General features: G+C 51.4%; 1 protein-coding gene across 1 annotated transcript in view; it reads right to left on the bottom strand.

The window, feature by feature from the left end:
- RSRC1 (arginine and serine rich coiled-coil 1) overlaps positions 1-25,325 on the bottom strand; it is a 251,714-nt gene that overhangs the window by 124,930 nt on the left and 101,459 nt on the right. The window contains exon 4 of the mRNA XM_056113955.1: positions 4,953-4,989. Coding sequence (XP_055969930.1) covers positions 4,953-4,989 — 37 coding nt within the window. The remainder of the gene's footprint in view (positions 1-4,952; positions 4,990-25,325) is intronic.

Genomic DNA, 25,325 nt, shown 5'->3' with positions numbered 1-25,325 from the left:
GATATCAGGTACACAGAAATCCGAGTCCCAGTCTACGCCTGTCAGAAGGACAGTACAGAAGCACAGACACCGGGACGGGGGCAGACACAAGATGGTCATCCTTCCCCTTGACACACCGATACATGGCCCACAACGCAGAAATATAACGCGATAATTTTTAGGGTCCATAATATAATTCTTGTTTGTTTTTGAGTCTGAGGGCCATACCTGGCCGTGTTCAGGGATCCCTCCTGGCTCTGTTCGGGGACCCTGTGGGGGCGTGTGCCAGCCCAGCTCTGCCCCCTGCGCTGTTCCCCCGCACCCCCCCCCCCCCCATCTGGCAGGACATGGTGGGTGGAGAGTGTCTCTCCCAGCTCATTCTGAAAGCACCAGGACAGAGTCAGCATTTTCGGTGTCAGCGAGACACGGGCGTAGCTGGAAGCACTTTTTTGTCTTTTTCTCTAAAAATGATGACTGACTTGAAGAAATCAGAAAGCCTGGTGTGCGGCACCCGAGGAAGGCCCGCGGGGTGAGACCCCAGGACACGCCGTGACCTCCTGCCCCGCTGTCCCTCGGAGCAGGGCTTCGCCCCGCCTGGAGCTGAACTATGCGGAACACGTGTGTGCGAGTCAGGGGTCGAGACTGCGCTGAGACGCGAACCCAAAGGCCCGAGGGACATGGCCAGGCTGCTTGGGGGTGGACAGGAAGCCCCACGCACAGTGCTCGGCGAGCATCACAGCAGACCCGGCTGGCGGAGGGTGAGCGCTGTCCAGGGTGGGCAGCGTGAAGCCGTGGCGGCGAACCCAGCGAGGCCACGGGAGGCCCTGCTGGCTGGCAACACCGGGCCCAGAAGGGGCAGTGGGCGCTCGGCTGCCGTCCCCCCCAAATCTCAGAGACACACTGACTTAGGCGAAAGAGCAAACACAGAGGCTGGGAGGAGCGGGGGCTACGGGCCAGTCATCAGGGGACAGAAGGGAGCGGGAGCGTCCCCCCAGCTGTGAGGAAATAAGAGAGCAGGGGCCACCCGAGCACGTCGAGGCAGACTGCACCATCAAACTCGTCTGAACAAACGCCAAAGGCGCTTCTCCCACACAGGCGGGACCGCTGACAGAAGAGGCGTCAGACGCAGTGGGCGAGACAAGGGACTCGAGAAGGGGGTCACGGCTGAGGGGCACCTCTTCCGTCCACGGGGCAGGTTCCCCAAACCCTCCGAAGAGGGACAGGGAGTTCATCGTGCTCATACTCAAGTCAAGTGTGAGGGCGCAAACTGTGACATCCGGGTTCTCTGCCTCGACAGGGCCCAGGGGGTCACAGGAACCTGAGCTTGCCCTGGGGGGCGGGGTGGGGGGCGTACAGCCGTGAGCAGGAACTCCAGCTCCAGAACACTGGCGGGCAGGGCAGGCGAGCTGCTAAGGAAGTGGTTTCCGGCCTGGACACTGCACGTGCGTGTGATGCGGGAGGCCTGGGAAGCCAGGCCCACTTCGGGTTCTTCCATGACCCAACGACCCAACTAGTGATGGGAAGCCAAGCCCACTGCGAGCCGGACACACCAAGACCCTTGGTACCAAAAAGGCTGTTTATCACATATCTCTTCATGCCTGAGGTCCAACAGCATACTACAGTGTTAGCCCCAGCGTCCAGCCCATGGTAACATGAAGAACCAGACTCAGGAAGGAAACTGGACAACTAGGCATGCGAGGGGTTTCTAGGCTTCCCTTTCGCGACGCACCACGGTCACTTCCAGGCTGGGTCTAGCAGCCTCTGCTTACCACTCTCCACCGGGGCCCACCTCCCTCTGCGGGCTCCTGGCTCCAAGGGACCAACCCTGCACCAACAGCAGGGTTCCCGGGCCAAGCTCAGGGTGTGGGGCTGGGAGGGACCCTGGGTCCAGCTCTGACATCAGGGAGTGCTAAGGACTCCAGTATCAGTGACACTGACTTCCGGCACTTTCCACCGTCACTTCTCTTCGGGGGTAAAGATTCCGCAGACCCTCCCCACCCCCGACAACAGCTGCGCGCCTGGCCTGGCCCTCCCCAATCCTGGACGGGGCCCAGAGGCTCCCACTGACCGCTGACCGCCAGGGTTGAGCGCTGCTCCTGGGAACCAACCCGGAAGTTCCTCTGAGAGCAGATGCTCAGGGAAAGGGAGCTGAGAGCACCAGGCAGGAGCCAGCGCTGGGAGTGCCCAGGGAGGGCCGCTGGCCACGCCGGACACTGGGGGGGGGGGGCGGGGGGATCGGCGTCGGCGGGGAGAAGTAAGGAGAGGCCAGGGCAGTGCTGTCCACCTGAGGGGGCACCGCATGACGGTCGCCACTTGCCTCCGACTTGGCATCTCCGAGCTACCCCATGCAGTCAACAGCCTCGATGGCAGGCATGGGGCTTACCCATGTCTGATCCCGGCCCTGCATGGTCCCCCGAATCCTACGGGGCCGATCTCTAAAAGCACAGAGCCAGGGGCATGGACTGAGCACTGCTGGGTGGGGCCCAAGAACACAAGGACAAGCGGGCTGTCGTCTCCCCGCCAGAGGTCTTCTTGCTTCCACCTTCTATGTCATACTATGGAGGGGGGCGTTGTTTGGTGGACACACAGCTGTGCTCGGGGCTCACTCCTGGCCATACGGGGCGACCATATGGAGTACCTGGGACTGAATCTGGGTTGGCAGCGTGCAAGGCAAGCGCCCAACCCACTGTGCTCTCTCCCCGGCCCCTCTCATCACAGATTCATCATCCACCCGTTAGAAGCTGCACTTCAAGCTGCATGTGGCCACAGCAGCAATTCTAACGAGAGCTGCATTTGCTGGAAGAATGTTCCATGGGAGAGAGTCCAGACCAGCAGTAGCTCGTCAACGTGCCGCTAAACAACTGTCCCGTTCACGGCCTCCCCAAAACCCTCATGGCACCGGGCACTCTAGGTGGGAAAAGCAACATGCTGCGTGCAGGAATGTACATGTGGCGTCATCAACTTATTCCACCGCTGAGCTCAGAGCTGTGGGTCAGTCTCACAAGGCCAAGGTCAGCATCTCTGGAACACCCTAAAGAAAATGCACAGACACCTTAACCACCCCCCCGCCCCCACCGCCTGCCGTGCTAACTCTGACACCGTAAAACATAGGTCGGAAGTACCCAGCCTAGATAAAAACGAGACGTTGGGGTCACGAGCAGACAGGGACTACTAAACGGTCAGACAGTGGCCACACGGACACTAAACGCAGCTAAGCCCAGGGGCATTCTGGAGTCCCTGCAGCTGAAGAAATGGCTGGAAGTGAAATCTCACCAGAGAGTCTAAAGCAACACCAAACAGTGTGACCTGGTGGGGGCGGATGGGGAGGGACAGGGGTGGGGGGAGGCGATGGCAGGCAGCGAGGTGGGGGCAACCACCTGCTTCAGGGGGCTCTGGGACAGCCCAGAACCCGTTAGGAAGCAGCACAGCCAAGGGGAACCCCGAGTGCAAGCAAGGAAAACGGCCGCGGAAAATGAGATCTTGGCACCGAGCGTGGAGATCAGGATGCACACGCTTAGGTCAGCCACAGGGTGACTGCCCACAGCCGGGCACAGGCCCTCTCCTCAGCACATGCCCCTCTGCCGGGCACACACCCCTCCCCAAGGGCACACACCCTCTCCGCGGCACACGCCCCTCTCCCACCACTGCCCACGGCCAGGCACACGCCCCTCCCGAGAAATGATTTGCAGGCAAACAGCAGCTCCAGCACCAGGTGGCTGCATCCGTGGGTGATGCCCAGGCCCCGCTAGGATGTCTCACGCTGCCCTTTAACTCAGACAGCCGAATGTCTTGGATGCACCACTAGGATGCAGTAAACCAGGAAACGATCTGCGGTGATGAGACTAATCTTGCTGTTTATATCTTTCTCAAAGAGACCGGGGCTAAAATACACAGCTTAAATTTTTAAACTTGATTTACAGCAACTATAAACAAGAATTATAATGCAACGATTAATTCTTGCTGTCTGGTAATTACTCTGTGAATTTAAGATCCGTTTGCAAAGTCTAGCTCTCTTCAGTTTCCTGTAACTACCGAAAGGAAAAGCAAAAATCCCTTTCGACTCTGAAACTACTCGGAAGCTGAAGGAAGCTGAAGGAAGCGTCCTCGCATCTCTGCTGGCTTTCGTGCGGCAGAACAAAAGCACATTACCAGTTAACAAAGCTACAATATGATACAAGAATAAGCCTTGCACTTAAAAAGTACTCAGATTATATTTACAAAAGAATCTCCGCCATTAATTATTCAACATTTGGATTTGACCAGAAACCAGAGCTTGACTTTATAATGAACTCTGTTTAAATGAACTACTCAGTGTTGTAATGAACACACAATGTGCCAAGCTCAATGAATTTTGAAATGTCTGTAAACAGTACACTTTTTCCAATTTTTTTTATCAATGGACAGATTTTAATGTTAAGTCAGTTTTAATTTTCCCATGCCTTAAAAATGTTTACTTAAATCAAAAATTGTGCATCTCAATTATTTGATATTCTAAAACTGGATGTAGTTTCAATCACTGCATTATTCATAAAGCAAAGACATCAGGAAAAACGGGGCCGTGTGCATCTTTCAAAGCTGCTAAATTGCTAACACACACCGTATTTATGCATGCAATATTTGATTGTGTTGTTTCTAAAACACAAGCTTGTTTTTGTCAGATCAAGATATGCCAAAAATTCGACACCAAACAATTTTTGTTTATAATTAAAGCAATCATCAATCCAAGGAATGTCACCCCTTTCATTTCATCTCTACATCAAAAAATAAAAAAGTAATCTAAAAAAAAATTTCAATTCCCTTGAAACGATAAGATGAATGAAAATGTGAGTGTCTTCACATAATAACAGTAAGCTGACCCCTTGGGAAACGGTTGACTTTCTCAATACAAGGTATTCAAAGCTCATTCAAAAGTGTTCATTTAGAATGCAGATATCAAAGAGCATGCAAATGTTCAAGAGAAAATTAGAACTTACCAGATGTTCTAATCCAGCTTTGATGCTTCCAGATTCCCTAAAACAGAAGAATAAAAGTTCTAAATAGTTGTTAAAACCCTTGTCTGCTGTAATTTATGTTTACCTCAAATGTATCTGGTAAACCCTTCTAACTTCTCTGTGTATCTTTACCTAATTGTAGCAGCACTGTTCTTAAGTGTATAGCAACTTTCAGAAAAAGAAAACTGCTCAATTATTTTTAAGTGACCACTAAAATTCAGGTTCACGAATGATTCCGAATTTCAAAGTCAGTGAGCAACAAAAATAAGTTTAACTTGTATATTATTATTTTAGCAGTTACATAATATTGATTTCTATAGATACTCTATATTAATATCTATTTCAGAGTGTTTGCATTAATTTTCCCCAATGTTTATTATAAAAACATTTCAATATACTGATTCTAAGCATATATAAAGTCTACAATTGACATTTCCTGCAAATGTTTCACACAAAATCCTTCCAACAGTGGTACCCTTTTAATATAAAAAATATGCACACAATGAATTTATCTGGATGTATAATTTTTTTAAATTAGATATCAATTTTGTTTACTTAGTGGACACTACAAATCAGGATAAACTCATGTAAGCAGTAGAAAACTATTAAAATAGTCCCGCCAAACCCTCACTTAAAAACACTGTTTGTTTTCTAAGTCTACAACTGTACCTCCTGGTGTTTCACTAATAAAAATTAAAAAATAAAAAATAAATAATGGAAAAAAAACCCGCTTCATTTCTTGCTTTTCCCGGGGATAGAGATGGCTGGTGCAGCTAAGATCATGCATCTGTGCGTGGGCAGAGGCCGTCCAAGCGCAGGGCTGGTGAGACTGACAAACTGGATTCCTGTTCCCGTATTTCAGTCTGTATTTGTTTCTTAGTATCAAATAAAGTCACAATTTTCTGACTCTCCCCAGTAGCGCTTCCTTACAGGAAAAGACCCCCTGAGCTTATAACCTGGAATCCTATTCCGCCAAGGGGCAGGACCAAATTGAACCGGCCCCCACAGTGGGCTGCACGCGGGCTGACCCTCCTCGAGAGCAGCCGCTGACCGCTGACCGCTGCCGGTCCCCCGTCACACTACCCTCCCTACACAGGCCCCGCCTCCCCCCTCCAGTGCCTCAGTTTCCCCCAGCTCCACTGGGAGGAGAATCCACAGGGGCCTTGGGGATGGTGCCCCGAGTTCCAGACAGAGCCAGGGCCGGAGCTGGGATATCCGCGGGTCAGCAGGCTGGAGCGGCCATCAGGGAGGGTCATCCCGACGGTGGCCAGCAAAGCACCACCAGCTGACTTGGGAGTGAGTGTGTACGCCACCGGCCGAGAAGCCTGTCTCAGGGTGGCGGGCCCTGGCCAGGGAGGGCTGGAGCTCAGGAACAGCCAATACGGCATTAGAGGACGGGAAAGGAAAACAAACCTCTCGGCAGCCAAGGACTCAGGGGATTCACCCAAGTCATGAGTGCGAGGCAGAAGGAAGAGAAACAGATTCCCAGGCTGGAGCGATGGTACGGCACACGGGGACGGGCCTGGCACATGGCCAACCCGGGTTCGATTCCTGGCATCACATACTGTCCCCTGAGCCCCAATAGGAGTGACCCCTGAGAGCTGAGCCAGGAGCACCACCAGGTGTGGCCCCAAAACCAACGGGGGAAGGAAAGATGGGGCTGGAGCGATAGGCAGCCGATGACCCGGGTTCGATTCCCAGCCTCCCATATGGTTCCCCGAGCACTGCCAGGAGTAATTCCTGAGTGCAGAGCCAGGAACAACCCCTGCGCACTGCCGGGTGTGACTAAAAAAGAAAAAAAAGGTGGAGGGAGGGAGAGACAGAGGGACTTAGAGAACAAGAGTAAGCAAACAAAGGCTGGCAGAGAATACAGCGATCACTGTAACCCAAGCAAACAACAACTGTAAAAGGACGCTCACCCACAATGATATGGAATTAAAATGCCAAAGAGGATTGTCAGATGGGGTAAGAAACAAAAAAACATGTTATTTAAGAGAAATACATAAACTGGCTGGAAGAGGGTCCCCAAAGGGTGTACAGACACATACACATTGCCAGGCAACCAGAACTAAGGGAGAAGTTGGGTGGCAATTCTCAGGAGAGCTATCATTAAGATACGCCTCCGTGCTCGTCAGTAAGGACATGGCCCCCTCTGAAAAAGGCAAGAATCCAAGAAGTTTTCACTTATAGCCACGCGGTCTACAGAGCTCGACACGCATCACAGGTCAAGACAGCGGAATTTCAACAAGTGTCCCTGAAACTCCACTTTCCCCAGCATCCCTGGGGTAGGGCCACCCTGGGAGTCCTCCCTGAAGTTCAGTGTCCTCTGCTTCAGGCGGAGGACACAGGGCTGTGAGCCGAGTCCCCAACAAGGCTGTGAGGCTGCAGGGGCTACAGCCGGGGGCGACGCCAGGAGCCCCTGCCTCGCCAAGGCCTGGACGTGAAGGGGCTCTGCTGGGCCACAACCAAGGTCACCAAGAAAAGCCAGCAAGAGGCACTCTGTGGGCAGCTGCCAACGTGCAACAGGCACAAGACGAGACCCCCCCCCACCCCCGCGGCCCCTCGCCCCCGCATCCCCACCAAGGCAGAGCCTGAGATGCGTCCTGCAGGACCAGCACCAGGCCTGACCTCTTTAGCGGTCTGTCTCCTGGGCTGTCCCTGTCACGACTTCATCAATATCTGTGCGACTGCCCTGCCCTGTGCTGAAAGCAGGCTTAATTCAATTACAGGCCTCAGAACTGATAAAATGGTCCTGAAGTGGAAAATGGGAAGAGATTATTGGCAAATGAATAAAGATTTGTATCGAGCTAACACACAGGCATACAGCAGGTCTTTTTTTAATCATCCCCTGTCTTAAATCTTCTGGGAACCCTGCGCTTCCCTTCCCCTCATGCGGGACATCGATTTCTGAATTAGACTGCAATATTAAATAATTAATATACTCGCCATGATTGATGTTTTGCATTAGTTGAATATTAGGTTATCAATCAAAATCCACTTGGTTTAATGTAATAATATTGAAAAAGTGTCATGGGTTGTTCATCCAATTTGTAGTTGAGGCAGCCCAGGGCCTCGTGCTGGCGTGGCCCAGGAGCGAGGGTAGACCCACCCCAGGACCCGCGACCAGGTGTCCCACACGACCCTGCAGCGCCCGGCAGGCCAGTGTCCACTCTCTAGCCGGCTGAGAGGCCTGCGGGCAGCAGCGAGATGGGCAGAGGAGGGGCCGGCGGGGCCGCAGGGCTGCGGGTTCCGACCCGTCCTCAGACTCCCCAACAGAGGCGGCCGGATTCAGAGATGCATCTCCCCAGAATAGAACCTGAATGGGCTTTGTCTTCACTCGAGGCCAGTATCCCACCGAGTGTTCACTCGAGTTCCGAGCGGTTTGTGGCAGGGACGCTCAGACTTACAACGATCTACCACTCCACCACCTCCCTCCGCAAATCACCCAGGCCCCCCCGGCCCTAGGAACGAGTCTTCGTGAAGTGAACCAACAGAAAGCCCCCTCGCCCACACACCCCTGGACACCCAGGGCTGCCCAGGGGTGAGACGCTGGTCTGAGGGAGGAGCCCAGCGACAATGACCAGCTCTCTTTGCCCTGAAAACATGCAGGGGGCTCCCTCCACCCGCCAACCAGCTCCCCGCTTAGGAAACACCAGGATGCTTCTCCGCCAAATGCAGGCTTCTCATTACTCTGCAATGCATCGAAAATATAAAGATCTATACAGACATAAAGATACGATCTTATATGCAAGTATACAATGTATATATTAATAGATTATTATATAAATATATAAACGTACCTGTGTTATATATACATTTATATACATACACATATGCACATACTGAAATATCTACAACTTTGGACCCAGCAGTGCTCAGGGACCATTCCCAGGGGTGCTCGGGGACCATCCCCAGCGATGTCGGGGTCTAGGGGGCATCAAACTGAGGCTGCCCCACGCAAGGCCACAGCTGTTCCTGCGGGACCGCCTTCCCAGCCACGACAAGGAGTTTTGTTTCTCCCAAGTCTCTGCTTCCATGTAGAGCATGACTTTCCCGGGAAAACCCGTTGCCATAGACGCAGCGCTTTCAGGAAAGCCCTCAGGGCTGCCCTACAGCTGGTCCATCAGCTGCACCCAGCGAAGGGCCCCCCGGCCCGCGAGGGACTCGATGAAGCGCCCAACAGCTGTCTGCACCCGTGAGTCGCAGACCTTTGCCTGGCACACCTCTGCCCTTCAAGCCTCGGCCCATCCTGAGCCCCGCTAACAGACCCCCAACCTCCTGCCGTGCAGGAGTGAGAGACCTCCGGCGCAGTGGGCATTCCTGCATCCACCGCAGGACACGGGGCGGGGGGGTGCAAGTGGCTCTCCCCAAACCCCAGGTTCCTCTGGGCTCTGAACCCCCCAGCACTCATCTCTCGAACAGGGTGTACTGAAGTCATGCGGGAAGTCAGCCTGTCCACCTGCTAGGTGACCCACCCGCAGCGTCTGGCTAACAGTCTCCTAGTTCCCCAAACAGACTAGTGCACACCTCCCCGCCCCCCCGCCCCGGGATCCTGATAATGCGCCTCTCGCTGCTGACATCCGTCCCTTAAGCCCCTCTGAAGACCATTTTAGAGACCCTGAGCGCCCCCCGGGCTGTCTCGGCTGCTCTGTGCATCTCTTCAGCTCACAAACCCGTGGGTGTTGGGTGAGTCGTCTGGGAAGCTCTGAGCAGGCACCTGGACGGGGGGGCATGTGGCGTGACCCCCAGGCGCATCCTGGGCGGTACTGTGAGAAGAAACACAGTCCCCACACCGGAGCCGAGCTGAAGCCCAGCAGCCCCAGCACAACCCTGGCCACCCCTCCACCCCCGACAGTCCCAGTCTCTCCCACCAAGGCCCCCAGCCGCCCCTCAGGGCAGGTGGGATGTCAGATCTGTGGGTGCTGAGGTCAACGGCATTGCCCTTCTGGAAACCTCCACAGTCAAATGTCAGTGCTCAGTAACGATCGCGTATGGCTCTGGCCGCGTGCCCACTCCCGACGTGAATGACCTGTCCAAGTGACTCTCCCGCTGGGTGTGCAGGAGGCTGCCGGGGCAGGGAGGACCATGCTGGGCAGCATCCACCAGGCGCTACGGTCCCCAGCAGTGAGTGGAGACGCCGGCCTGCACGCGGGAGAGCCACGGGGCCCTGCGTGGCCGGGAATCCGCCGCCGGCCTCCCTGCAGGGACCCTGAGAAAAATAACGTCCCCTGACAGCAGGTGAAAGGCCGGTGTCTGGGGCACGTGATGTGGTCACCCACTTCCCCTGCAGAGCTCCGTGCCCGTCAGCAGTCAGGCATCTGCTCAGGAACAGCAGCCCAGAGGCACAGTGAGGCTGCAGAGGCCGGGCACTCCTCGGGAGGAACTCCCGCTGCCTGGGAGGGGGTCTCTGCCACCTCCACAGGCCACGCTCGAGCTGTCTCCATAACCTGCTCTCCAGGTCCCCAATGCTTCTGTCCACGACCTGACAGGCCACGTGCCCGTGTACCTGCTCTGCTCCGGGCTTCCTGCATGTCAAACACATGGCACAGGGATAGACACACACACAGGGACACACACAGGGACATGCACACAGGGACAGAGATACACACACAGGGACAGAAACACACACAGAAACATACAGACACAGGGACACACACAGGGGCACACACAGGGACAGGGACACACAGGGACACCCACACAGGGACAGAAACACACACAGGGCACACACACAGAAACATACAGACACAGGGACACACACAGGGGCACACACAGGGACAGGGACACACAGGGACACACACAGACACACACACACACACACACACGGGCCCCGCCCAGACAGCAGGCATCATACACACACACAGGGAAGCCGGTCAGAAAGCAACAGGGGCAGTCTGCAATGCCTCGATAGTTCTGAGGGCCTCTGGTCAGCGAGAGCAACCGCGCCGAGGGACAAGGACCTCATGGGGACATGTAGAGCTACCGCAGAGAGCAAAGCAGCCATGCTCAGCTCCTGTACCGTGAGACCAATTTCCCCAGAAGGAAACCGGGAAACGGGTCGATCAACCCAGACGAAAGGGACCATGAACTGAGAAGGAACGGGCCTGAATGCCCAGGGGGACCCGCAGCTCAACAGACACTCAGGTCTGTCGACAGACGATGATGATTCCTATCTAGTGACACGCCATGACATGTGATGCCCATAGATAATTTCGGTCACACTGCACTGTGTATGATCTTAGAATGCAGTGTTGATTCAGTGGTAACACCTGCCACACCCAGCCTGCTGTTCTGAAGCGACATTGCCTCAGTGTGAAGCAAACGCATGCGTTCCCCGAGTGGCGCTTCTGAGCCGGTCAGAGACAGGCCCATCGAGGCGCCAGTCGGTCCCAAGCACCCGCAGCTGTGCAGGACACCCAGAGAAGAGAAGGTGGATTCGAACGTAGAGCCACGCGGGAGGCCCTGAGCCACGTGGGAGGACGGCCACAGCCAGGTCCTTGGCGTGGACCCCCTCAGCGTAATGAGTCCAGCCACAAGGGCTGCCGTGGTCACTACGGGAGAGTCCATGTCCAAGTTCTCTGTTGGCAGCACCAGGCGCAGGGCGGTTCTGAGAGGAAAGCGGATTCACAACGGCCATGCAGGGAATTCGGAGGGTCTAAGGCCTGGCACAGGGGCTGGGCAAGTATGTACTCAGGTATGTACTCAGCCCCAGTGTGTACTCAGGTGCGTACTCGGCCCCAGTGTGTACTCGGGGACGGCACTCAGACCTCATCTGCCCCATCGGCCCAAATGTGTCACTGCAGCTTCTCACAGGGAAGGGCTGGGTCCGACAGTGCTAAGAACCCCCTCTACTCGGCACTGAGCAGTTCTGGAGAGGACCTCCAGAACGTCTTTTTAAAAGTTGAGCAAGAAAGACATGGAAAACATGCCGAGTGAAGCGTCCATGGCGGGAGCGTGGGCTGGGGGCTGGGTCGCTCATGCCCCGGGTCTCTCCCGAGCATCTTTCCCGCCTACTTTCTGGCTCCAGTGGCAGGACCAGTACCGTCTCCTGACCCTGCGGGTACTAGGAAAAGGCTGACGGCACGGACAGTGACCACCATGGAAGGTCAGGCAGTGACCCCACCTGGGAGAACCAAGCACAAACACGCAGACAAGACTCCAGTGGAATTTCAAAACATCCTTCTAAAAGCCCCTCAAAGGCCTTATGAAAGCAAAGGCCAGGCCGAAATAAATCCAAATGCCCAAGGTTAGTTATCAGTATTTCGTAGCCAGAAATCACATTCAAACAGCAACATCTAAAATGAACTGCAAATCATGATGAATATTCATACTCAATTTTCATAGCAGTGAACAGCAACTCTGAACTCCAACTAAGCAAAACACTAACCCTCAAAGCAAAATTCAACTCATTCCAAAGATTTATGCTAAAAAAGGCCTATTTATAACGGGCCCCAACTCAAGTCCTTCTACAGTGATTTTGTTTTTAAATTATTATTTGTATTCAACATGCCAAACACAGTAACAATAAGTCTCACAAAGGAGACGTTACTAGACCCGCTCGAGCAAATCGATGAACAATAGGAGGACAGTGCTACAGTGCTATTATTTGTATTTCACAGGTCCATGAGAACCTTGTTCTGAACTCTGCTTCTTGCTGGATGGGACAAGTCCTGGCTTGCGCTCCTGATAAGGAAAAGCAGACACCCACCCCTCCCCCCCTCCCCCCAGGACATGGGACACGAGCAGGTGGGTGGCCAGGGGGTCTGGCTGGCATTTCCAGGCTCCACGAAGCTCAACATCGCACAACCCCCAAGAAGTCAGGGAGGGCTCCATTATATTCTGGATTTTGCTAATGAGAGACTGGAGAGATTTGTGTTCCTTCTAGTTTTGTATTTACATAAAACATCTGAGTTTTGCCTTTTGCCCAAGGAAGCCAGTACTTTACTTTATGACCCTTCGCAGGATTTGCTATCTTAAATATAGCAATCGTTGATCGTTGATGTCAAGAGAGGGGTGCGGCAGGGTGATACCATTTCACCGAAACTCTTCAGTGCCACCCTCGAGAACATCATGCGACGACTGGAATGGGAAGGAATGGGAGTGAAGATAGATGGTCGGCAACTACACCACCTCCGCTTTGCTGATGACATTGTTTTAATAACACCAAACATCAGCAAGCGGCACAAATGCTGGCCGACTTTGACCGTGAGTGTGGAAAGGTAGGACTACAGCTGAATCTTACGAAGACAATGTTTATGAGAAACAGCCTCGTTCCTGACGCCCCATTCGCTCTCAATGGAACGACCATCTCCGAACGCAACAGCTATGTGTACCTAGGTCGAGAGGTCAACATGACAAATGACCTGGCACCCGAGCTGCGCAGGAGGAAGAGAGTGGCTTGGAACGCCTTCAAGAACGTCGAAGAAATAGCTAAGAGGACGAAGAACCTCTGGCTCCGGGCACATCTCTTTGATTCCACTGTTCTTCCTGCATTAACATATGCCTCAGAGACCTGGGCCCTACGCAAACAGGATGAGAACGCTATTCAGGTCTCCCAAAGAAGAATAGAAAGAGCTATGCTCGGAATATCACGTTTCACTCAAATGAGAGAAAGAATCCGGAGTTCTGACATCCGTCAATGATCAAGAATCAGGGACGCTGTCTCATTTGCCAAGGTGTCGAAAATCAGATGGGCTGTTCACGTAATGAGATTTAAAGACAACCGCTGGACTAGAGCTGTTACCGACTGGATTTCACGGGATGTCAAAAGACCGCGTGGCCGCCCACCTACCAGATGGTCAGACTTCTTCATGAAGATCATGAACGATCGGTTTGAGGCCCTTCATGTTCCCGGAGCGAACAGATGCCATTGGGCTACACTAGCACGTGACAGGAACAAATGGAGATGTTACTGGCGCCTGCTCGAGCAAATCGACGACTAACGGGAAGTTAAGTGATTAAGTGATTAAATATAGCAAATATATTTATTTGCCATAAAAATATATTTTATATATATATATATATATATGCTGCCACTTTAGGAAATAAGGCTAGATGACCAGAAGGAAACGGGCTTCTTAATTTCCTTATTACCTAGCTTGTTTCAGGAATCATTAACAATATTCAAGGGGCTCAGACCCCAAACTGCAGAGGGCAGATACAAGGGAAAGAAGGAAAATGCATTAAAAACCAGGTGGAATTAAGTTTAAGAGTGGAGAATTTCTATTTGCTTTTATTCTACTTGTAGGACATTTGAAAAAGAGAAATTTTTCTTAGCCTTCTATGAAAAAAATACTGCATTTTTAAAAAGATGACCACAAATCAAAATAAAATGCTAACATAACAACTACAAGAGCAATCAGAAAAGACAGAAATTTAGTCTTCCGTGACATTAATTCAACTCCTTATGAAATGAGAGTTTGCAAAGGGGGAGGAGTAACATAAAAAAAGAGAAATGTGAATCATATTTCATCGAACGACTAACCTTGGCATAATCAGAAGGAAACGTTCCCAGGCACTGGAGAAAAATGGCCTTTTCTTCATTAATTAAAGATAATTTAGCATAACACTGAATAATCAGCTTTACAGGCACTGAATTTTGATCAAGCAGAGCGATATGAAATCACCAACGCGGCTCAGCAACACGCAGGCCTCCCCTGCCCGCTGCCCTGTCCACGGGGCAGAGCTGTCCACTGCCAGGGCGGGTCTCGGATCTCAGACGCGCACCTGAGATGGGGTTCATGCTGAGTACTGACCCGCACCCGGGGCTGGCATCACAGGGCACACTGTTGACGGGAAACTGCAAAGCGACAGTGTCGCCGAGATGACAGCACCCCACTAGGCACGAGCACTGTGCAGAGAGTGGCGCCAGAACCTTCTTTCCTCCTGCTCAGGGGCCGCTTCCCCGAACCAGCTGGTCTTACCAGTACCCACTGTACCTGAAAGTGGCAAGTCAGTAGAGTTCACTGAAACGTCCTGTGAAGAAGGCATGAGGGAAGGGGGAGAGACACTTGACTCTCATTAGAGAAAAGCACGTAAGGTCACAGAGTTCTCTCCTGTAGGGTCACTGAACTCTGCTGGAGGGTCACTGAACTCTCTCCATTAGAGGAAGGCAAGCCACACTTCACTGAGCACGATCATGACCATCCTGTTGTTCGTCGATTGCCTCGAGCAGGCCCCAGTAACGTCTCCTTCGTCCTAGCCCTGAGATTTTTAAAAAGTGCCACATTCAAGGCTCTTTCAGGGTTAGGAGAATGAGACCCATCGTTGTTACTGGTATTTGGCATATTGGGTACCAATAATAAAGACTCCCCGAACAAGGTTCTAGGTTAGTAAGAACCGAGTTAAGCAAAGCACTAGATAGCATTGATAGCAATGCACTAGACAGCATTCATTTGTTATGAAAACATCTGTTAATGTTAATGTTTTCATTAACAAGTATCTTTGTCATTGAGATCAGACAGAAACAAAAGTAATAATATCACACTGTTCTTCCTAACAGAGAGGAACGGAGAGCATAAAAATAAGGTCTTGTAGTCTTTTACTCTGCATTCCCAAGACCTAACACCCATGGTTACTCCCGTTTATGGAAGAGAATGTCTTTCAGTTTTTAATTTGTGCAATAAAATACTTAGCGGTAACAAGGAACACTGGTTCTAAGGTTCTAAGAGAAATGTACGTGTGTGTGTAAGTATGTGTGTGTCTCTGTGTGTGTGTGTGTGTGTATGTAAGAAGGTGGCGGGAAGAAGACTAACGAGGCAAGCTGCAGAGACAGGAGTGGGGTGGGAGGGGAACTGTGCTGTTCTAGAAACTTCTCTTCAGCTTTAAAACTTATGGAAAAAGTCCGTCTGTATCACCCAAAGTGGAATTTTATTAAAGTAAGCCAAAGTTTGTTTTTACTAAACACAACATCCTATTTGTAATTTTCTAGAGTTTGGAAGCCAAGACACTTTTTTCTTTCATCCAATTACTACTACACTTAATCAAATTTTACTCTGACAAAAACAATAGTAGTCTTAATTTTTTTCTTGATAAATATAAGATTAAAAATTTCCACACAAAGAAGAAACTCCCAGAGAAAAGATGCAAATAAAATGACTATCATAATCTTTTGTTTTTTATTTGCAAGTATAAAATTGAAGAAAAACAAAAGCCGGGAACATAGCATCTGTCATATCAGAATATAAAAAGATGATCCTGGCACAAAATGAAAAAGCTCTAATTCATTTGCAAATCAAGCCTGCCGTTCCATTTCAAGCTGGCGGTGCCTGTCAAGAGTTAACAAGATAATCACTTTCAATCCTGCCTTCAATGCTACATTACACTGTTATTCCATTCAATAAGGCCCTTCTTTGGGGCACTAGATGAATGGTTTTCATTTCTGACTCACACAAAAAGTTGTGCGGGGGAAAAATCCACGGGGCTTAAGGAAGAAATCCCTTTATGGGCATTTAACTGCCGGTACTTGCTTTTAGGCAAAATGAGATATTTTGAAACATCAGTGTCCATTCACTTCCTCTATTCCTTTAGGTCCTTAATCCGTTTTGGGTTTTTTTTTAGGCGTATGAGGAAAGTGCAAAACCAGTTTAATTTTCTAAATTATCAGTGCACTCTGAAAATTCTTTATTAAAATGCTTCTATGCAAATGTAATGTTCTTCCACATAAAAGACTAATATTAAGCAACCGTCTTGTCTCAAATCATGTGACTTTCCGAGATCTCTCCCTTATATTCTGCATAAAACCAAGTACTTAAAATTTCATATCTTTCCTATTTCACTTCGAGTGACACACGTGCCTAAGACAGGCTAATTTTCGAAAAATGTTTCCAGACCCTTCCCAGGTCACTCACTGAAAGTGAGCCTGGGGTAAGTGCATTCTTAAAATGGCTTGATAAAAAGCATCGGAAAAGTTTCACAGCCTAACGAAATTTTGTACATGGAAGTGGCCAAGTTATCTATCTGATCATTTTTGCAAAAGTGCTGAAAAATATATAGAAACATATGTATTTCTTTGGAACAAACACACAAAACCCCCAGACACTAACAGTTCCGTAGTCTTCAAACTAAAACCTGTGGGAACAGGTGCCAGGGGTTCCCAGTTGCTCCCTCGTGCCCGGCTGCCACCTCACTGGCCCCAGTGTGCCAGTCCCGCGACCATCTGTGGGTGAATCGCAGCTTATTATTCGGGCCTATTTAGCAACGGCAACAATTAATCTTTCTCCACCTACCCCCTCAATTCGGGAAATAGTACCGCTATATATTTTCTATGTAAATCACAATCTCCAGCCAAGACGTTAATCCCTTTCATAATCCCTTAATTATCAGGGGTAAACTTGGATTTTTCCCCCCCCTTAACTCAAAAGTACACAAATGTTTAAAGTTCTTCAAACACCATTAATGAAAAACTTGTGTGTGTATTGGACCCAAGGCCTTGAAAAGCAGCGAGGCTGTTCCCACGTGTGGCTGCCGTGGAAGGGAAAGTTCGGGCGGCTCGGTGAATTCAGTCACCACGGGAGGATAATCCCCATAACCCAGGACAGGCCTGGAACCCCCTTCTCCAGATGCATCTGACCGGCTCATACCAGAAAGGGGGTTTAAAAAAAAAAAAATCAAAGTCACAGAGGGAAAAGTCCTAACCTTAAGTAAGACATGGGAGGGTAAAAATCTATGAGAACAAATGATTAATTCAGAAAGTAATTCAGAAGGTCTCCCCAGATCAGATTAAATGGGGTATTATTAGTATTTGAGTTTTTGAACTGCATCTATAAAGTAAAACATCACTTGATCACTTGATACCCCGTTACTCATGGATTTACTTGAGTGGGTGCCGGTAACGTCTCCATTCATCCCTGTTGCATGGTAACATAGCCCAATGGCATCTGCTCGTTCTAGGAAAGTAGAACGTCACATTACAAAATTAACTCACAGGAGTCCATATTTGATACAGTCCTTAATAAAATGCAAACTATGCAGCCCCCCACCCCCCGGCAAATCCCATCTAAAACGGTAAGTTGATATTATCAGACAATGACATGATGCCAGAGAGAGATGTTCTGATTCCAGATGCTGCAGCCCCAGGCCCCAGAGCGTCCCACGCCCGACCCCACCCAGGAGGTCCCAGGCAATGTGGAGACCAGGGCCAGCCGTCCTGGAGCCGGTGCCCCTGTGGGCCCAGCAGGCTGGAGTTCTGACCTTTCACCCCAAGCACCCGCCCTCCCTCCTCACCTGGGCAGAGCTCAGACTCCGAGGTGGCGGGCAGGGAGTGGGCCAGCCCTCAGCACAAGGCAGGGAGGAGGGGCCGGCACCCCGGAGCCCTGGGTTCTGGTGCAGGGACCCTGTCCGATGGGAACTTCCGCTCCCACAAACGCGGCTCTGGAATCACAGGTCCTGCGAGCGAGTCGGCCGAACCCCCGTCTGACCCGGGCGCCAGAGCCGAGCGCTCGCCTGACTCTCTCAAACGAGAAGGTCATGATGCTTCCAACCCATCACCCACCATCCTAAAGACAACCTGTCACACGGGCAGACGGATTCTAGATTCCTGAGTGGCTGGTGGTAAACTGGCATTCCAAAAATGGTGATTATTTAATATCTGCTTCCTTTACAGGTTCCTAGATTACCCCAGAAGCCAAGCAAGACTTTTTTTTTTCCTTTTTGGGTCATACCGGGGATGCTAAGGGGTTCCTCCTGGCTCTGCACTCAGGAATTACTCCCAGAGGTGCTCAGGGGACCATATGGGATGCTGGGAATCGAACCCGGGTTGGCCGCATGCAAGGCAAACACCCTCCCTGCTGTGCTAGCACTCCAGCCCTCAAGATGTTCTTTACTTTGCTGTATCCTTGGTCTGAAGTCTTCATGGTAACAGTATAAACAAGGTGCATCATGAACTAACTCCTCAGAGATGAGAACGTGGGCCCCAGAGACACGAGGCACCAGGCAGGGAGGGCAGCTCCTTGCACGCAGCCATGCCTCGTTCAACCCTGGCACCACTTGCTCCTCTGAGCACTGGGTCTGGAGTCACACCTGTAGTGAGGGTGACACCTCACAGCGTCTGGCCCCCATCTCACCGTGGCTGGGTCCCACCTACTCGGCAACACCCAGCAGCAGCAGGGGTGGATCACGGTGCCAGGGACGGAAGTCAGGCACAAGCATGCAAAGCACACCCGCCTGCCCTGTGAGCCTTCTCCCTCTCCCCGGGCCCCACATAGGACTCTTCAAGTGGGAAAGAGAAACGTCCAGTACTTTCGACCATTTTCCGCTGTTGCTGCTGCCGGGCGTGCCCTGGGCCTGAGCCAAGAGCCGTGTGCTGAGGAGAAGAGCCGGCAGCAGCTCGCTGGCACGGCGGCCAGTGGGGTGAACTGAGGCGTTTATCCGCACGATGCATAAAGGGGCTGTTTATCAGTGGAAGCTTGAAGGGGGGAGGGGTGGCAGGAGGGGGCAGGAGAAGGAGGTGAGGAGGGGCGGGAGAGCTCTGCACACAGGGCCCCAGGTCTGGCCCCTGAGGGGCTGCCGGTCCCCAGAGTACTGCCAAGGGAGCAACGCGCTGCACAGGCCAGAGCCTGACCCCCTGCCCTGCGCAGGGTCCAAGCCGCACCTCATCCTCTAGCACCAGCACTGAATCGCCTCCACCCAAACACCACCCATGGCCCCCAATACAAACCCTGAGAGAGTGGCACAGTGGCAGGCAGACGCCCGCCACACCCCCCCCCCCCACACACAGACACCCCGCCAGCGTGGTTGCTCCGTGTGCCACTGCGCGCCCGGGCCAAGGCAGCTGTGCTCACTGTTCCAGTCAGGCACCCTCGAGCCCCCCAGCAAAGTCGGGGAGCCCAGCAGAAGCCCCGGACACTGCTGGGTGTGGCACAACAACAAAAGTGCAGTGCCTGTCACCTCCAAAGCCAGTGGCTTACGTGACACGGAGGATGACAGCGACTGGGGGTTAATGAATCGGACCTCCAAGAATTTCAGTCGCTTTTACATGATCAGCGAAGAAATTAAATTAAAATTTCAATAGCATTGTAGCACCGTCCTCCCGGTGTTCATCGATTTGCTCGAGCGGGCCCAGTAACGTCTCCATCATGAGGCTTGTTGTTACTGTGTTTGGCATATCGAGTACATCACAGGGAGCTTGCCAGGCTTTGCCGTGCGGGCGGGATACTCTAGGTAGCTTGCTGGGCTCTCCGAGAGGGGCAGAGGAATTGGGTGAGCTGGGTTGGCTGCGTGCAAGGCAAACGCCCTACCCTCTGTGCTATCGCTCCAGCACTTAATATAAAAATTATTTCACGTCATAACATCTCTATTTGAAAGACAGTTTAGGGCAGTTTTAAAATAAAGACTATAGGGGCTGGAGTGATAGCACAGAGGGAAGGGCATTTTTGCCTTGCATACGGCCAACCCGGGTTCGATTCCCAGTATCCCATATGGTCCCCCGAGCATTGCCAGGAGTATTTCCTGAGTGTATGAGCCAGGAGTAATCCCTGAGCATCGCTGGGTGTGACCCAAAAACAAAACAAAACAAAACAAAAAATATAAATGAAAAATAAAATAAAATAAAGGCTATTTCCGGCAACAGTGATGGCACGGATGGTGGGCAAAACCCACAGCAGGTAAGACGGTAGGAAGCGCAGGTCACGGCAGAATCTGATGCCGGCACGAGAGGGCCCTTCAATCCCCACGGGTCACTTGGAGGCAAGAGATGGATGATTCCGTACTTGCCTGCCTGGGTGCCCCCTCGCCATGCTCACCGGGCAGCCCGACCCACATGGTGCCAGGGTAGGGTCGGGCAGAGGCATGAGCTCGGCCAGAGGGAGGTGCTGGCAGCAGAGAAAAGGAGGGTGGGCCGAAGTGGGGTCCCGATTCCTGGCCGGGGGTCCAGGCTCGCAGACTCGGGGGTCTTGCAGAAACCTGCACAGTGACGCAGGCAGCATCAGAGGTTGTGCAGGCGGCCGTACGTCTGGGCTGGCGGTGCTGGGGGGAGGGAGGGCACAGAGCACTGGGCACTGCATGGGTCCTGCTAAGGGGGTCCAGCCCCCACACCCCCACCACACGGGCTGCCCACACCACCAACCGATCTCCAACCCCAGCTGCAGAACCATGGGAAGGAAAGGTCCGCTCGGGCCCTGCACAGACTCACAGTGCTCTGTGGCCCGAGCAGACGGGCCAGCAGGGAGCACTCGGCTGAAAATCCACCGACAACAAAGCAGCTAGAACAGGGTCCAAATACCTCACAGTGCTGGCAGGAAAAAAATACGGTGTTGAATGTCCAATAGCAAAGAAAGAAAACTCACGTTCAAACGATCAGGGACTGAAGAGGTAGAGCAGCAGGCAGGAAGCTGGCCTGGCACATGGCGGACCTGGGTCCAAACCCCACATGGTGACCCCAGCCCCACTGGGAGTGATCTGAGGCCAGGCCAGGAATAAGCCTTGAGCACCACCAGGTGTGACAAAAACAAAAGAAGATTCAATGATCAAAGCTTCTTCATAAGCTAGAAAAAAAAAAAAAGACTCAAGTAAAGCTGATAAGAAAAGACAATGAGGAGAACATCTGAAAACAGAAAACACGGTGGGAAGAAGCGGATTTATGGTTTTCAAATAAAAAAATTACAAATCCTGAAAAATCAACCGTAATAATCATACTGAGATAACCCGATCATACACTGATATGATAATATCTACAGTCTGAAGAACAATGCAAAGACCAGGAAAACTAGACACATAAGAAAGGAACTTTCACTCAGCAGCTAGGTATTGACAGAATGCAATCGAGAGCGAAGACCCCTTTGACGGGACGGAGTAATTGGCTATCTGTATGATAAGACCAAAAAAAAAAATCAAGCCTGACTCGCTTTGTGAGTCAAAAGGGATCATTGGCATAAACTCGAATACCATTTGAACTTCTGCCAAGGCCGGGAGCTGGTGACGGGCAGGCAGAGGCCCAAGGGCCCATCCCGGTGCCCACCTGAAAAATAAAACAATAAAACTACTAGAAGAAAATCTGTGACCTTGACATAAATGCGGTCTACAGGAAATAATAATGATGATAAATTAATCAACAAGGCCCTATTATAGTTAGTCTGGGAGGCACCTGGGAGAGCGTGGGGGTGGGTGGGAAGGGGCATCCCCTGCACGCTCAGGGCTGCCTGGGTATCCTGGGTCCAGTCCAAGGAGTGCAACCCCCAAGAACTGCCACAGGAAGGCGTGCGGGCACCAGAATCCACGTGCAAGATTGAGGAGGGGGCTGCACTCGCTGGGCCCGTGGCAGGCCCCAGTCTGGATCTACGCTAGACCACTGAGCAGTGAGCACCACGCCCGCCAGGTACGGGCCCATCACCTTCTTGGCTTTAGAGCTGTCTACCTCCCCGGCCCCGGCAGGCACCCAGAGAAGTCAAGGCCCTAGAGGGAGGCCAGTGAGCACCACAGCCCAACATAGGCACCATGCCCTCACCGACACCCTCACCGACGCCCTCACCAATACCCTCACGGACGCCCTCACCGCTGTGGGTGACATGAGGGAGGGAAGGAAGGGGAGCAAGAAAAGCCGAGCGATAGGAAGCAGCCGTTGACCCACCTGCAGGAGAAAGCAGAGAGGTTATAGAAAGAGACGGAAACTGGCTCAGCGGCCACCGGCTCCTGCTTCCCGGCACGGAACAGTCTGCAGAAGGCCTGGCACGGTGGGGACCCACAAGGCAAGGAACCAGCTGTCGCCATGGAGACTAGACCCCAGACGCAGCCTCACACTAGTCGCGGGGGGGGGCGGGAGGCGGCAGGTAAGGCGCCCAGATACCGGTGGGTGCAGCCCCAGGACCCCAAGCACGTCTGGGTGTGTCTCAAACAAGCCAACAACCCAACAGGGCATCTCCAGAATAGGACACTGTCCAGACAGCGAGAAAAAACAATCCCGTGTGATAGTCCATGACTTTTGATATATGACAGAAAGGGCAAAGAGAAAATTGAAAAAGGACATAATAGACAGGATTACACGGTCTGACACCATCGACTTGACCCACTGACATTTACGAAAGAGCAGGACATACAAACTTCACCAAACATTCAAGAAAAGAAAACTCTTCAGTCTAAAGATGCCTTATTTTAAAAGAATTGATTAACACAGAGTTTATTACTTGGCAGAATAAAAGTAAATTAGAAATGAATCACGATATCAAAAAAATCCCCAAATATTTAAAAACTAACTGCCATACTTTAAAAATAACCCATAGTTCAATCAACAATCACTCGCACTGCCTGAGAATGAAAATACATTCTAGCACACGGAAGGTCTGGGTGCTGGCATCTAGTTGCAGTCCTCAGCCCAAGTGAGGAGAGACAGACAGTCTCAAATACACAAGACGGAATTATAAATACAGGGATATCAAGAAATCGACATGTGTGTGAAAAAATACTGGAGTTAGCATAGAAGTAGTATAAAGAAAGTATTACCATTCATGTGGAAAGAAAAAGAAACAGAAAACTAAAAAACTATAGTTTAAAAAAATCAATCAAACTAAAAGCTAGTTCTTTGAGGGGGGAAAAAAAAGAATCAATAAAATTGATGAACTTCTAGCCAGACAAATGGGGAGGGGGTGGGAGAGAGAAGGAGAGAAGAGAAATTATCGATATCAAGAAAGATGACATCACGGACAGATTCTAAAAACATGAAACAAAAAGAAGGGGGTTATTATGAATAGGCTCAACACTCAGGTAAAACGAACCAATTCCACGAAAGACCAATTTCCAAAGCTCACTTAAGGAAAGCGATAACCCGGGTATCATTTCCCTCATCTGTTAACCTCACTACTGAGGAATATAAATAAATAAAAGTTCATGGCCATCCAAGGCTTGTCCGTGTGTGACCTCTGTGGCTTCACAGTCACCAAAATTGCCATTAACCTGAACATCCAGCACAGATGTCTGGGAAACTCCCTCGAACATACAACACAACTGAACACCCACCCGCAGATATCGGGGAGGCTTCCTCGAACATACAACACAACTGAATACCCACCCGCAGATATTGGGGAGGCTTCCTCAAACATACGGCAGGGCATTATTTAACTGCAGGAGGAAATGGTGTGGGTACCGCCTTGGGGGAATCAGACTGCTTAAGCTCAGTGAAAGGAGACAGAAGAAAACCTACTGTCCGCTGACACCGACAGACTCTAGAACATGCAGACGGGGGCTGGGGGGGGGGCATCTGGTGAATGGGGGGCTGTGGGGGTGCAATTCGGGAATGGGGCGCCATGGGGTGAGCATCAGGAGTGGGGGGCAGTGTGGGTGGGCCTCGGAGAAGGGTGGGTGACAGGGTGCCCAGCCCACCGGAGTACCAGGGTCCTGCTCGCAGCACTGACTGGGGAGTGTTCTCACAGGCGCACACAGAAATCAAATCAAACTGTATACTCGAAAAATGTAGCCTTCTGTATGCTAATTACACCCCAATCATTCCTTTTTATAAGGAAAAACACTCAACATAAAGGAGAAAGATACAAACGCCCCACCAGGAAAGGAAAGCCGAGGGGCCAGGAACACGGGAGAGCGGGCAGGGAGCGCCCCAGCACCCCCGGGGTCCTCCCCATCACCCCCCAAGGGAGGAAGGGGAGGAAAGACACAGATGCAGAGATGGGAACCATGGACATAAGAACCTGAACCCCGTCAGCATGCGCCTGCAAGCTCACCACTGTGGCTGAAACTAAAAACAGCCACTAGTGTCGGTTGATTTCAGAATCTCGAACAACTTGAAATCTCATGGGCTGGTCATGGAAAAGGTGCAATGTCTACAGAAAACTGTTTCTTAGTCATTTCTTTCCTGTTTTTTTTTTTTTAATTTAGCTTTAAATGTTTATTGAATCACAGTGATACACACACTTACAAAGTTGTCATGATCAGATTTCGGTCATACAATGTTCCAACATCCATCCCTTCACCAGTATACTTTTCCCTCCACCAATGTCCCTAGTTCCCCTCCCCCCACCCCCCATCCCCACCTCCAAGGCAGGAACACTCTCCCCCTTTCCTTTCGGGCGTTGTGGTTTGCAATACAGACACCGAAAGGTTATCGGTATATCCCTTTATCTACTTTCGCTCAGTTACTGTCCAAAATGATCATTTCTGACTATTGCTGCCATGTTAGCCCTTTCTCTATTTTAACTGTCCGCTGCCCCCCACGTACTCTTGGGAAAACTTCCAACCACTGACCATCTCCTGACCCTGTGTGCCCTGGTCTTGGGCATGAGTCTCAGAAATGAATGCCATCATTCCACATCCGTCCCTCTCCTTCTGACTCATTTCACTCAGCGTGATACTTTCCATGTCTATCCATCTATAAGCAAATTTCATGACCTCATTCTTCCTAACAGCTGCGTAATATTC

Source organism: Sorex fumeus, unplaced genomic scaffold, assembly GCF_029834395.1.
Source record: "Sorex fumeus unplaced genomic scaffold, SorFum_2.1 ptg000024l, whole genome shotgun sequence".
In the NCBI taxonomy this organism is placed as follows: domain Eukaryota; kingdom Metazoa; phylum Chordata; class Mammalia; order Eulipotyphla; family Soricidae; genus Sorex; species Sorex fumeus.
Note: the sequence above shows the minus strand (reverse complement) of the source record. Positions and strands in the feature narration are given on the sequence as shown.